Here is a 14836-nt window from a genome sequence, read left to right as displayed (position 1 = left end):
TCTTTTAAAAAATTTATTTGAGAGAGAGAGAGAGAGAACTGTTGTACCAGGGCCTTAGCCATTGCAATCGAACTCCAGACGCTTGCGCCACCTAGTGGGCTTGTGTGACCTTGCGCGTGCCTCACCTTTGTGCATCTGGCTTACGTGGGATCTGGAAAGTTGGACATGGATCCTTAGGCTTCGCAGGCAAGCACTTTAACTGGTAAGCCATCTCCCCAGGGTGTCAGTAAGCTACCCAAGCCAGCTTTGAACTCGTTCTGCAGCCCAAGAAGGCCTTGAACTTGAGATCCTCCTGCCTCAGCCTTCCCAGTTCCTATTTCAAAGGTCACTGTGGGGACGAGCTGTGCTACTCCATATGAAGTACACAGAAAAGGACTGGAAGATTTGGTGTTCTCACTGTTAGAACCAGAATGTCCCTGAGAGGGAGGCAGGTGGCTTTGTTAGGCAGTTAGGGTGGCCCCCTGGAAGTAAAAAGGCAGGAAGGTATGTACTTGCAAGAGATCAAAGGATAATCTGACATTTTATCTCTTGCCTAGTTCCCTAGACCTGTTTTTACATTCCTGAGCTCCTCTCTGGGAGGCACATACCTCTCTCTTTCTCTTTCTAGAATTTAAAGCTAATCCTGACTTTGTGGTTGGTCAGGCTTAGACCCCAGAACTTGGCATAATGGCTGGCCTCTTCCTGAGCCAGCCTCTAGCCCACACCAATCAGATGTCTCTCTGGCTCACCTGGGCCAGAAGGTGACATGCCCCACAACAAGGTTATAACTAGAAGTGTTCAAGGGGACAAGCCTCTCTCTGGGCTGCCTGACCACTCCCGAACCTCACTCATCTCAGCACTGCCCCCCCCCCCCCGCCCCTCTCTCCCCTCTCCTGCCCTCCACGAGGCAGGAGCTCCGTGCGCTTTCTTTTCTCATCTCTCACTCTCTTTTTATGTTTCTTCCAGGCCCATCACATGCGCCCTCAGAGCATGTGGGCGCACTCATGTTCTTTCCCTCGGCTCTGTACTGCCCTCAACAAATACAATAACTTAATAATTATCCTTCTTCTCAGTCCCATTTTATCCTATTCTTTGATCAGAAGTAGACATGAACCTAGGGTTTGGAGTTCAAGGACTTTGCTGAACCCCCTAATGCCCCATTTCATCTCCATCTTTAGATTCTCACTGCCATTTCATTGTAACTCTGTTTCCCAAGAGTGACCCTACCACCCCTCCCAATCATCACCTTGCTGGAATGATCCAGACCACCTGTCTGATTATCACTTCCCTGAACCCAGCAACCAAAGTATTTCAAGGACACCTCCCCCACCGCCCCCTAAGTATCCACCAGTCTGCAAGAAGAGTGGTCAGTAGAGCCTGTGTCTGCTGTTGAGCCAGGTCTTCACCTCCTTTCCCACTCTTTCTTTTCTTTTTCTTGTTTTTTGAGGTAGGGTCTACTCTGGTCCAGGCTGACCTGGAATTCACTACATAGTCTCGGGGTGGCCTCGAACTCATGGAGATCCCCCTACCTCTGCCTCCCGAGTGCTGGGATTAAGGGCATGTGCCATCAGGCCCGGCTTTTTCTAAGACTCGCTGTCTTGGCTACAGCCATAGTTAGCACCTGTCGTAGATGTTAGAGACGCTGTGCTCTGAGAATAGCAGGAAGGACAGATCAAGCTCAGGCTCTGACTCATCAGGAGGAGAAGACAGGTGAGAGTGAGCAGGGGCAAGAGACAGCCAGGTGGTGGGATAGTCCATACGATCAGAGCAAAGGTCAGGCTGGTTGGTGTGGTGGTTGAGTCAGGTGTTCCCCATAAACTTAAGTGTTCTGGATGCTAGGTTCTCCAGCTGATGGCAATTGGAAGTCAATGCTTCCCAGAGGCAGTGTATTGTTGGGGATGGGCTTATGGGTGTTATAGCCAGTTTCCCCATGTCAGTGTTTGGCAGACTCTCCTGTTGCTGTGGTCCACCTTATGTTGGCCAGGGGGTGATGTTCACCCTCTGCTCATGCCATCATTTTCCCCTGCCATCGTGAAGCTTCCCCTTGAGCCTGTAAGCCAAAATGAGCCTCTTTTTTTTCGACAAGCTGCTCTTGGCTGGGTGATTTCTACCAGCAATGTGAACCTGACTGCAACAGTTTGGCAAGGTTGGGGCCGGCCGGAATGGCCTTGGACTGACGGGAAGCCACAGAAGGTACAGGGCGGACGTTGGCAGTGAGAGTTACAGGGATTCCTTAGGCTGGGTTGGCAAAGGGCCACAGCCAAGGGCACCGCAGCGAGGGGCGGGGCTAACTCACGTACACCTGCGGGCAGACTCCTGGGCCAGCTGCAGCCGGTACACGGAGAGCCGGTTGACGCCTCCGCACACGCTCGCCCTCTCGCCCTTGCAGTCCATGTCACATTCAGCCTCGCTAACGTTGGCTGCCTGGATCTTGTGGCCGCAGTAGCACTCGGCGCCGAACTCCAGCCCAGCATACAGGTAACCCCTGGGGGAGACTGCTGTCAGGAAGGGCGGCCATCACGGGGTGGAGGGGGTGGTCGGAGGGAGCGTACCCTGGGGCACAGGAGACTCACTTGGAGACACCCTACAGAGCAGGAGCGGGGATACTCTTTGGGATCAGGATACTGAGAAGACGGGACCCAAAGCTGAGGGGCACAGGAGAACCCAGGAAGAGGGGACAAAGGGCACTGTGACCGGTGGGAGGTGCTGGGGGACAAGCCTCCTAAGGGCAAAGGAATCTGGGGAGAAGGCTCATGAGGGGCCACAGAGGCTGAGGAGTTAGAGAGCCTGGGGTGAGGTGGGGGGCAAGAAGGATTTTAGAGAGTCCTAGGAACAAAATCAGAACATTCCAAGGACACTTGCCCGCAGAGCCCGGCTTGGCTCCAGTGTCCCAGAAAACCTCCTCCTCATCTCCAGGTCCCCTGAGAGGACCCTTGGGGCAAGGGAAGGAAGAAGATGTCAAAACTTAGTTTATATACCCAGCCAGGTTAAAAAAAAAAAAAAGTCCTTCCCCCAAAACACAGCAATAAAAGAGATCTTCCTCCAGGCACTGTGAGGTTCTGCTAATTTTTTTTCTTTCCCTAGCCATGGAATCTTTTCCTAAAAAGGCCACAGAATAGACACCAGTTTGTCAACAAAGAAAGGTGGGCTGCTGGCTCTGGCAGAGGATGGAGATGGAGTTGGGAGATTTCCCTGCCAACCCCTTTGCCACCTCAGGCTCTGATACCACAGCTCCAATGCCACAGGGGCTTCTCAGAGAACTTGCCTGCAAAGCAGGTCCCATAAGGAGCCGCCACTGAGAACCATCTGTCGGGACTCCTGCTGCAGGCTGTCTGGGCAGGGAGACCCACTTAGAGTCACCCCACACTCACCCTGGTGACTCGATGTGGCCTGTGGCTTTACCCCATCGACCTGGTTTGTTTTCCCCACAGAAGACGGGACAAGAGTAGCTTACATAACAGCTTTTGGAGCCAGCGAAACCCCAGGGCTGGACCAGCCTCCTTCATCTACCTGCCTCTCCCCTCTCAAGGCTTGTTCTCAGACACCCCTGCAGCGCTTCTTCCATCATGACTAAAGCCACATGTCCCAAGCAGAGGACCCCGTGAGGCTTATTTTCAAATCAAGAAACAGCCTGTCACTGGGAGTAGACTGGATGGAGGCCCAAGTGGAGGAGCAGCCAGGTGCAGAAGAGACCCATCCCAGAGAGGACTCAATGACCTCTGACCAGGGAAGGAGCCGCCAGTATGTGGGGCGACCTCCTGGAAGAGAAGGACTCGTGGCTCACAGTGTGCTCACAAGCTCTTGGATGTGCTTGGTGGCACAAGCTTACAATCCCAGCGACTGCAGAGACCAAGGCAGGATGATAGAAAGCTCATGGCTGTCTGCGGCTACACGGCAAGTTCAAGGCCAGCCTGGGTAACTTGGTGAGAGCCCTATCTTAAAATAAAAAGTAAAGGGGAGGAGGGCTAGGGATGTAGCTCAGTGGTAAGAGATCTTGCCCAGCAAGCAGAAGGTACTGGGATTCATCCTCAGCACCACTGGGAGGTAGGGGAACGCTTAAGATGAGTTTTCCTGGCTCCTTGGCAATTCTTGCCACCAAGTTGTTATAGAAGGAGCAAACCAGGTCCCTCCTCCTCCCTCCTTCCTGGTTCGCAGACATGATGTCTTCTGTCTCACGCTCCACTGTGAAGACCTAGGTAACTCCGGTTCACCCTTCAATACCCAGCGAGAGATCTCACCTTTTTTATTAATTTTTTTTTTACTTAGGAAGAATTTTCTTTTCTTTTCTTTTTTTTTAAATTTTTATTAGCATTTTCCATGATTATAAAAAAATATCCCATGGAAATTCCCTCCCTCCCTCCCCCCCCCCCACTTTCCCCTTTGAAATTCCATTCTCCATCATATTACTTCCCCATCTCAAGAGATCTCACCTTTGTAGCTCATCCTGAGGCATCCATGTAGAGCCCCCCCCACCCCCAAAAAAAACTTCCCTCCACAGGAGAGCACAGGACACCACCGAAGGCCCCAGGGGAGGGAAAGGCTGGGCAGGGACATGTCTGGGATGTGGAGCCTTACCGCTCTGCACAGTTGTCCTGGCAACGGAAGACGGTCATCTTTTTGTAGTCGAAAAAGGACACGCCTCGCAGGGCCCGGCTCTGGGTGTCGTCCAGGTAGCAGCCGATGTACTTGGCTTTGAGGAAAGAAGGAGCGTCAGAGGCGACCGGGGACAGAAGCAGGAGGGTGGTAGGGGGAAGCCTCCATGTGCCTCAGCCTACGCGGCCTTGTTAGCTTTGGGTACCGCCTTGTTCCTCTGGACATCAACCAGAGATGAGAGAGCATGGGCCTTGGCCGAGCCTGGTCCAGTTAAGACAGTGGGGCCCAGTGAGCAGGGTGTGGGGCCTGGAGACATCAGGAATCAGGGGGGCTCCTTCCTGGATGGGGCCACAGGCAAGCCCATGGCTCCCTTGCTGTTACTGAGCACCAAGGCCATCCCCAAGCCCATAAAACGTTTCCTACGTCACCTGGGACGAAGCCTGTCCTGGCAGCTGCAAAGGGCCTGATGTTGGACAGTACACTCATCTCTCTCTCTCACAGGTCACCCCGAGACACATCATTTTTCTTTTCTTGGGGCGTGCGCTGGCCTGCGTGCCTCATGTCCTAGGTCCCCACTTCATGTCTGGTCACCTCTCACCACTGGCCTCTGGAGTTCAGGCAAGCAGACCTACCGGAAGGCCTCGTTCTCTTATAGTGTGGGGTGAAAATAGCAACTCTGTGGGTTGACGTGACGTGTGAATGTGCCCGTTACACTGTCCCACATGAAACAGGCCTGCAGCTCTGTCTTGATGAGCGAGATAAGAAAGTGGCCATTCACAGTGCTGGGTAAATGACTTTCTAGTCTGTCTCCTTGGTGGGCAAAGGCGAAAGCTTCCATTCAAACAACTACTTCACATGAAGAATAATGGCTTTTTTTTTTCTCTCTCTCTCTAATAAAGAGATATAGAAATATTTGTTAAATATTAAAAGGGGGGCTGGAGAGATGGCTCAGCAGTTAAAGCACTTGCCCACAAAACCTGAGGACCCAGGTTCAATTTCCCAGTACCCACATAAAGCCAGATGCAGAAGGTGGCACATGCATCTAGAGTTTGTTTGCAGTGGCTAGAGGCCCTGGCATGCCCATTCTCTCTCTCTCTCTGCTTTTGAAGTATATTTTGTTTATTTATATGATACAGAGGAAGAGGCAGAGAGAGAAAGAGAAAGAGAGAGGGAGAGAATGGGAACACCAGGGCCTTCAGCCACTGTATATGAACTCCAGATACATGTGCCCCTTTGTGCATCTGGCTTACATGGGCCCTGGAGAATCGAACCAGGATCCTTAGGCTTTGCGGGCAAACGCCTTAATCGCTAAGCCATCTCTTCAGCCCGCTTTGCCTCTTTCTTGCTAATAAATAAATATGTTTGTAAAAAATAATGAATAGTGATTATCCAATTATAAACCTTATACTCAATTTTATTCTAGCTTATGGAAAATAGGAGTGATCCTACAGTAAGATATCACTTTACAGTTTTTAAGGTTGTTATCCTTTGTAAAGTGCCCCTAGAGACATGCCACCTCTACCACATCTCCCAGGGCTCAGGAGAAATTACATAGAAAGTGGCAGTGTGAATACTGCGCTTACTGCTCACCTGACAACCAGCTCCAGGGTGATGGTAACAGATGCAGTGATCAATCAAAACCCACCAAAGCAGAAATCCAGAGGCTACCGAGAACTCAACACTAAACCAGGCTGCCAACAGGCCTGCCATGACTCAGGGAGCATTGTGGAAGAAGGGGTGGAAAGACTGTAAGAGCCACAGTGGGTAGGAATATCCTGAGGCACGGTCCCTGTCCCCCCCCCCCCCCATTATCCCACAGGGACTGACTGAGGCCCTCATGACCCCACAGTGAATGCCGTAACTCCACTGAGGGGGCCCCCGGTGTAACAGGAGCAGGCGAAAAAGAGCATAACCTGTTTATATATATGTGTGTTTATATATGTGTGTGTAATTATATGTATAAACATATATAAATACATATATACATAAATACACACACACATATAATTTTCTTAAAGTATTTCATATGCACTCGCTCACTGAATCCTCACGGTGACCTCAGGAGAATAGTACCCATTCTGTGTAGAAAAGGAAACTGAGGCCCAGAGAGGCTATGACTTGTTCGAGGCACCACAGCTGGTGCGGACAAAGCCAGAACTGAGCCCAGGCAGTCCGGCTCCAGGTCGCATCTTGGGGGATCTCTGTGACACTCATATGAATTGGGAAGACTGGAATTCTCACACAGGCCCAGAGAGGAGAAAGCCCGCAGTTCACGGGCATCTCAAGAAAGACTTCAGTGCGGGGGGCCCTGAAACCTGCGCACCAGCTCTTCCTGACCCGCCACTTGTAAGTTCCTGACCCAGCCAGGCCCCGGAATGAAATGGCTCTCCCGGGGAGTGAGGAGGGCTGGGGCTGAGGCCAGCTACCTTCTCCCTTGGCTGGGTGGCTGTCCATGTTAACCAGGGGGCTTCTCTGCCCCTTCCTGGAGCGGAGCCTGACAGACAGCTGCCCTGCCAAGTGCAGCTCTTCACTGACTCTGCGGGCAACCGGCCTCCACCCTGGCCACCTGGGCCTCCTTCACAAGACAGAGGTGGCCCTGCTCCACTGAGAATGCCACCTCCCTACGGCGGCCATCACCAGTGGCGGCTACTTGTGTGCTCGTTCAGCAGCCAGTGCTGCCCCACCCCAGCTGGCAGAGGGTGCTTCAGAGCACATGGTGCAGTTTCCACACTTTCGTAGGGGCCCGCTGGAGGATTGGGTGTCCACTCTGGGCCATGGGCTCTTACCTTCTTGTCACTGCTGGGAATGGACTCTATCTCTGACTACACCCAGGCTTGTCCCGTTTTTGTGAGCTCTGCTCGTCACAAGCTTTGAACAAACCCATTTTATAGATGAGTAAGGCAATCCCCGGGCCCCTGCCACCTTGTCTGCTTTAGGCATGAATGTGAGTTTGGGCACGCAGCTTATCTTCTCATTGGTGGGTGTCAGTGCTCGCTCTTCCTGTTTCCTCTTTTCCAAATGGAACGGGGAGTTGTGTGTGACCCGCCCGAGTCCCTGTGGCTTGCAAGGAAGGGTCCCAACCTCAAGTTCCAGCCTGGGGCTGTCACCCAATCATTTTACACTGGGGAAGTTTTGCTTCCTCTGGACTCACAGACTTGAGGATCATGAGAATTCACGCCAACAGCCCGGAGGAAGCATACCTCCAACCTTAGGCGTGCACGCTGGGAGCTGGCGTGCTCACGGTGGGGGGTGGTAAGTTTGGCGGCTTGTGGACCAGTGACCCGTTACCTGGGATGTGCAGGACGTAGCTAAAACGTGCGCCCGCTGTGTGGGGTCTGTTTGTGCCACCATAGTACCCCTCGCCTTGTTCTTGTTTCTTTGAGACAGGGTCTCACTATGTAGTCCAGGCTGACCTGGAACTCATGATTCTCCTGCCTCAGCCTCTTGAGTGCTGGCGTCACAGTCCACCCTGCTGGGCTCAGGGGAGGACATAAGGGCCCAGCCACTGGATTCTTGCAGATTGAAGCCAAGGAGAAAGACACCTGCCTCCCTGAGGTGAGGATATTGGTGCAGAGCTGTCGCAGAGCCCAGATACAGCCTTGGTCTACGCAGAAGAGTGGCAAGCCAAGGCAGGGACAAGCAGAGGGGAGGAAGACAGGGAGAAGAAAGAGAAGAAAGAGACACAGAGAAAGGGAAAGAACAAGAAAGGGGGAGGAGGGAAAGGCCACACCTCACGCATTAAAGCCGTGGCCAGCCAAGCCTGTGCTGTACTGGTCCAGTGGTGAGGTAGGGTACGTGGAACACTGCCCCGCACCCTGACACTCAGGCCCGCCAACTCGCCGGAGTCCGCTCAGCAGTGAAGGGTCTCCCCAAACCCGAGCCCAGGGCTGTCTCCTCCGAAGCTGCCCCCTCCTTCCTGGGTACCACCCTAAGGCGGGGCTCACCCTGGGGAAGGGGGATGATGAGAGAGGAAGAGTCCCCTGGAAAGGAAGGTGGGAGGTGAGGACAAGTCTGCCTTTCACGAAGGCTAGACTTCGAACCATTTACTAAGCTCTGTATCATTTTTCCACTTTGGTGGTGTCCGGATGGAACCCAGGGCCCCCACAAGTGCTCTCCCGCTGAGCCACGCCCAGCACTGAGCCTCTCTTATTTTTTTTAATACTTTTTTTATTTATTTATTTGAGAGAGAGAGAGAGATTAAGAGGCAGATAGATAGCGTGAGTGAGAGATAGTGAGAGAATGGGCATGCCAGGGCCTCCAGCCGCTGCAAATGAACTCCAGAAACATGTGCCACCTTGTGCATCTGGCTTTATGTAGGCACTGGGGAACTGAACCTGGGTCCTGTGGCTTTGGAAGCAAGCACCTTCACTGCCTCAGACATTTCTCCAGCCCGAGAGCTTTTAAATGCTATACCACGGGCACCCACACCTTCCCCCAGGCCGGCCATGAAGCTGAGATGTAGGGCACCACAGGTTATAAGAACACTTGAGCCTCTGTTTCCCTGTCCTTAAACAGGAAGGACAGAACAAGAATAAGAGTTACCCATCACTGGCCCTGACAAGGTGAAGGGCTCCATGGGTCAGGATATAGTATAGACTGTGAGCTGGTTTTCTATCTGTTCTGGGCAGGACCTGGGCGCTCCCTCCCTGCTGGTCCTGATGCAGGCTTCAGCCAGCACAACCCCTATCCCTGTCCTTGGGGCTTTGTGGATCTGCTGAGCTGAAGCGCACACGCGGTGACAGCCAGCCGCCAGACTCCTCCGTGGTCCACTCTCCTAGGGCCCTGCCTTCAGGTCTTACTGCAGCCGTGTGGAATCCCGCCGAGGCAACAGGGGTGGTGGGAGATGATCAGGAATGTAAAACAGAGACCCAATCTCAGGCCATGTGAGGGCTCAAGTTCACACAAGCCATCAGGGTCTTCTGAGCGACCCAGAGACCATGGAAATGGTAGCGTGGCCCATGCTGGGCGATTTATCTCCAGCCTAGAACCAGGCATGGGAAGACCCCCACCCCCCTCCTGGGGCTGTAGGGTTGTTTTTTTTTTTCTGTCTCTTGTTTTTCTGTAATTCTTTCTTTTACTTTATTTGGTATTTTCATGAAACTTTCCCTTTCTGATAAAGCAATTTGGTAAGAAGGCCACTGAGCAAACGCCACCTGCACAGCCCTTATTTACTGTTTGTGGACAGACTTGGAGTAGGAGGCAGTGCACTGAACCGAAGCCAGCTGGTTCTGGGTCCGAATCCCAAGTCCAATGTTGCGGTAGCTTAGGTGTAGACCTCAAGCTCTTGGAAGGGTAATTTTCCCTCCTGACTACTGGAAACAAAAATTCTACTGGAGGGCTGGAGAGATGGCTTAGCGGTTAAGCGCTTGCCTGTGAAGCCTAAGAACTCCGGTTCGAGGCTCAGTTCCCCAGGTCCCACGTTAGCCAGATGCACAAGGGGGCGCACGCGTCTGGAGTTCATTTGCAGAGGCTGGAAGCCCTGGTGCGCCCATTCTCTCTCTTTCCCACTATCTGTCTTTCTCTCTGTGTCTGTCGCTCTCAAATAAATAAATAAAAAGTTTAAAAAAAATTCTACTGGAGGGCTGAAGAGATGGCTGAGAGATTAAGGCTCTTCCCTAAGAAGCCTAAGGACCAGTGTTCGATTCCCCCAGGGCCCATGTAAGCCAGATGCACAAGGTGGCGCATGCGTCTGAAGTTCGTCTGCATTAGCTACAGGCCCTGGCATGCCCATTCTTTCTCTTTCTCTAATAAACAAATTAAAAAGAACTCTACTGGAGTGTTGCGAGATGAATTGTGTCTCATTCCTCCTTCCCTGTCCAAGAAAAGATATGCTGAATTCTCAACCTCTATTCCTTATTCAAAAAACAGCCACTGCCCATGGGTCAACTGGAAGAAGGCAGTCCCACCTCATGATGACTGGTGTCCTTGTAAGAGGACCACGTGGACAGGTAGAAACATGACGGAATGTTAAGCACAGAGCACATGACAAATATGAAATGAATGAGTGAAACAGATGAAGGAATGGAGACACAGATTGTATACTTGAAGAAACAGATGCAGTCATTGATTAGTGGCAAGCAAGCCGTTGCTCAACGCTGGTTCCTTGGAGGTTGGTAAGGGCTCCGTGGGAGGTGCCATGTGGGGCTAGCCCATGGGGCCAGGAAAGGGAGGGTCGAAGCTACATCCGGAAAGTGTGGCTGGATCTCTGGGTATAACTGGCACCTCCAATGTGCCAGTCACTTTGTTGGGTTCTTGATTTGTCCCTGAGCATGGGAATAGACAAACCAGGTTCAAATCCCAGCTCTGCAACTTGCTGGCTGTGCAGCTGTGGACACTTTAGTTCAGCTTTCTGAGACTTGGCTTAATAAAACTTCTGACTTGAAAGAAATGGGATAGAGTCTGCTTTGCCTCCTAGCTGCAATGGGGCACTGGACAGGTCTTTTGACCTCTCTGCACCTCCATCTGTGAAACAGGACTCAACAATACCCACCCAGTGTGAGGCAAAGTGCCCAACGTGGAGCAGAGAGCGCACTCTCAACCCGAGGTCCCTCATCTTTGCCTGGAGGAGACAGGAGTGCACGTCCCTGCTGTCCCCTTACAGTTCATGAACACGTCATTCCTTCCCGCCCGGGCCAAGGCCTTCCGTAATCTCAAACGGAAATAGTGTAGACTTTGAAATCAAGTTGGCTCTGGTTCCTGGCTTTGCCCTGGACTAGCTATGTGACCTTAGAGAAGTTTCCTCCTACGCAGTTGGAGAAGGGTTGGCTGTGGTCTATGTGCATGGCTGGAGAACCAGCTATGCAAACTGACCACAGACGAAGCCATGCGCAGAGGTGTCCTCCTCCTCCTCCTCCTCTCTTCCCTTTGCTCTGCTTCCTTCGGCTGAGTCTCCCCCTGAGCCTGGAGCTGCCGTTCTTCATTTCGACTGGCCGTCCAATGAGCCAGCCATCCTCCCGCCTGGGTCTTCCTTACTGCCGACCACAGCTGGCTTTGATTTTTTTTTTTTTTTTGTCATTTTAATCCTGTGGGCACTGGGGATCAAACTCAAGTCCTGTTTGCACAAGTGCTCTTACCACTGAGCCATCTCTCCTGCTCCAACAGAGCATCACAGTAGTCTGCATACAGTAGGTAGGTACTGAACCCCAGACAAATGTTTCCTGTGCACTGAGAGGTAGGGTTCAGCCTCAAATAAGGCTTCCTCCCCCCCCCCAAGCTGGGGAGCCTGGGGCAAGTTGCTTAACCTCTCTGTACCTAAACGTCTTCCCGGTTACAGTCAGTGGCGCGCCGCTCTTTGGCTGCGTGGGGAGGTTATGGGAGTCAGTACCCGCAGCACTCCGAGCGGCACCTCGCGCTCTGCGCTCACTCCGGTCGTCTCATCTGAGCAACACAACTGCCACTTGATGCCAAAGCACTCTGGTCCCCAAGAGGAAGCCTCGAGTCTCAGCGAGGTGAACTGACCTGCCCACAGCTGCACAAGCCAGCAAGTTGCAGAGCTGGGGTTTGAACCTGGTTTGTCTATTCCCATGCTCAAGGTGTCGGGAGCCATAGAGCAAAAGCCTCTCCATTTTACCTGGGTCTGCTCATAAGCTGACTCATTACTCAGAAAGCTGGTCCATCCAGTTTTCTGTTAGGTACTTCTGGAACCGGTCAGCAGACTGCTTACAGAATCTTATCTTTTGCAAAAGGCCAGTTTATGGTCAGGATGTGAAGCCTGGTGCAGTCAGGATGTTAAGCCAGTGAGGCAAGATTAGATGAACACCTAATTACATCCCCTCTAGGTTTCCTGACAACTCCTTGCCCTGGCCACGTCCCCTTCCCCCTACAACCCTATATAAACCTATGTGTAAGAATAAACTCTTGAGGCCGTGACAAACATCTAACATTGTCTCCTTCTTGTGTCTGTTTGCCTACTTTCATTCAGGTTGATTTTCACCTCGCTTCTTTGTTCGACTCCCCACTGGCCGGGGCACAAGGAGAGATCAAGAACCCAGCAAGGTGACTGGCACATTAGAGGTGCCAGTTACACCCAGGGAAGCCAGCCACCCTTTCTGGATGCAGCTTCAACCCTCCCTCCCTCCTGGCCCCCACCGGCTCGGGACATTCTACAGCCTGAGTCCCACACGGCTGCCTCCAGCGGAGCCCTTGCCAGACCCCGAGGAACCAGCATGGAGCAGCAGCTTGCCTTTGTTAGAGCTAATTTAATATACTCTTGCCACGCTGAACGTCGGATAAGTTATTAAGGGCGGACTGCATCAGAGTTGTCCTCATAACATCTCCTGGTTCCTTAGGCTGCCTGCCGAGAGCACCCCCCTCCCCTGGGGCTCAAGGGGCTCCTTTGTCTTGCCTGCTTCCTCTCGCACTTCTCTGTCTATCATAAAATGCGTAAACCCCCTGAGCTGGGAGAGGGGGTGACCAGCACGGAATATAAAGGCTCCCAAGCGTGGAAGTCAGCAGCTCTTAAGGCCGTTCCCCCACCACCTACCTTATCTGTGTAACCCAGGGCAAGGCTCACCTAATGGTTGTGGACACTGAGGCCTGGAAGGTGAAGCCACTGCCTGGGCTAAACCCCTGGATTTCTCCTGCTTCCTTACCTCCACTTTTTTATATAACTTTTAATAAATACATATACATATGTTGGTTTTCCAAGGTAGGGTCTCACTCTGGCCCAGGCTGACCTGGAGTTCACTATGGAGTCTCAGGGTGGCCTCAAACTCACGGTGATCCTCCTTCCTCTGCCTCCCAACTGCTGGGATTAAATGCGTGCACCACCAAGCCCGGCTCTTTCTCTCTCTCTCTCTTTTTTAGTATTTTTATTTACTTATTTGACAGAGAGAAAGAGAATGGGTGTGCCAGGGCCTCTAGCCACTACAACCAAACTCCAGTTGAATGAGCCACCTGTGCAGCTGGCTTACATGGGTCCTGGGGAATTGAATCTGTGTTCTCAGGCTTTGCAGGCAAGCACCTTAACCGTGTTACCATCTCTCCAGCCCTTATATAACTTTTTAAAAATATTTTTATTTATTTACTTGCAAGCAGAGAAAGAGAGAGAGAGACAGGGAAAGAGAGAAAATGAGAATATGGGCACACCAGCACCTCTAACCCGTGTAAACGAACTCTAGATGCTTGCACCACTTTCTGCATCTGGCTTTTCATGGGTACTGAGGAATCAAACCCAGATCATTAGGCTATGCAGGCAAGTGCCTCGACCACTGAACCATCTTTCCAGCCCCCATGCCCCGCACCTCCTTCTGAGTAATTCTTGAGCAGGCAGAAATGCAAAAACAAACAAACAAAAAACCCTAAGCTAGGAAATGAGGGTCTCCTGGATGGCCAGGAGTGGGGCAAGGGCATGTGCCCACAGTTGGGTGCCCCTATGAACCCTGTGCTTCCAGGGGGGCAGAGCAGCTTCCTGGGAGTTGAACCAGCATGGCATACAAAGGCTAGCCAGGTTTCCTCTTGCCTGTTTGGGAACTGATTCTTCTGTTCCCATCTGGTCTGGGTTCCTGGCACACCTACCCACGCTGATCTCATGGATTATAGGTAGGGATGCTGCACCCTTCTCCAGCATGTCGGCCACATGGGCAGCTGTCAGTAGAGACAGGGACACCACCAGAGAGAGAGAGAGAGACGAGTGTTTGGGCAGAGAGATCTGAGTTAAACCCCAGCTCAGCCAGCTGTCCAGCTGGACCTTCCAAGTTCTGTTTCCACATCTGTTACGTGGGCGCGGACTCCTTGATGCCTTGTTTGAACCTGTGCCATGTACTATCAAAGCAGTCTCTGTGAGTGTATAAGTCTGAGAAAGCGCAAAAAGAAAGAAGAAAAAAAAAAAAAACAACCGCCCCGTGCCTAGGCAAAGTCGCTCTCTGGGGAACTGTCACCAGGACCAACCCAGAGCCACCCAGAGGCACGTGGGCCATTCAGAGTTCTGCCGCTGAGTTGTCATGGAATGTTTTAGCTCTCTCCGCCTCTGTTTCCTCTTTCTTTTCTTTTCTTTTTCCCTCTTTCTCTTCCCCTTTCCTCCTTCTCTCTCCCTTCCTCCCTTTTGGAGGTGTTCATGTGTGTGTGTATAAATTGTGTGTGTGTGTGTGTGTGAGTGTGTGTAGACCACAGGACAATGTTAATGGCTATTCCACAGGGTGTCTCACTGGCCCAGAGCTTGTCACACGGGCTAAACTGGTTGTCTAGGGAGCCTCAGGGATTCCTCTGTTTCTCTCTCCCCAGTGTCGATGCCAGGTGAGGGTGCAGTGCCATGCACTGAAATTTT

General features: G+C 52.1%; 1 protein-coding gene across 1 annotated transcript in view; it reads right to left on the bottom strand.

The window, feature by feature from the left end:
- Wscd2 (WSC domain containing 2) overlaps window positions 1-14836 on the bottom strand; it is a 116747-nt gene that overhangs the window by 34589 nt on the left and 67322 nt on the right. Inside the window, exons 3-4 of the mRNA XM_004664097.2 lie at window positions 4555-4669; window positions 2280-2464 (exon numbers count right to left, since the gene is read on the bottom strand). Of these exons, the coding sequence (XP_004664154.2) occupies window positions 2280-2464; window positions 4555-4669 (300 nt within the window). The remainder of the gene's footprint in view (window positions 1-2279; window positions 2465-4554; window positions 4670-14836) is intronic.

Source organism: Jaculus jaculus, chromosome 13 (genome assembly GCF_020740685.1).
Source record: "Jaculus jaculus isolate mJacJac1 chromosome 13, mJacJac1.mat.Y.cur, whole genome shotgun sequence".
Classification (NCBI taxonomy): Eukaryota; Metazoa; Chordata; class Mammalia; order Rodentia; family Dipodidae; genus Jaculus; species Jaculus jaculus.
This window is presented reverse-complemented; position numbering and strand designations above follow the sequence as displayed.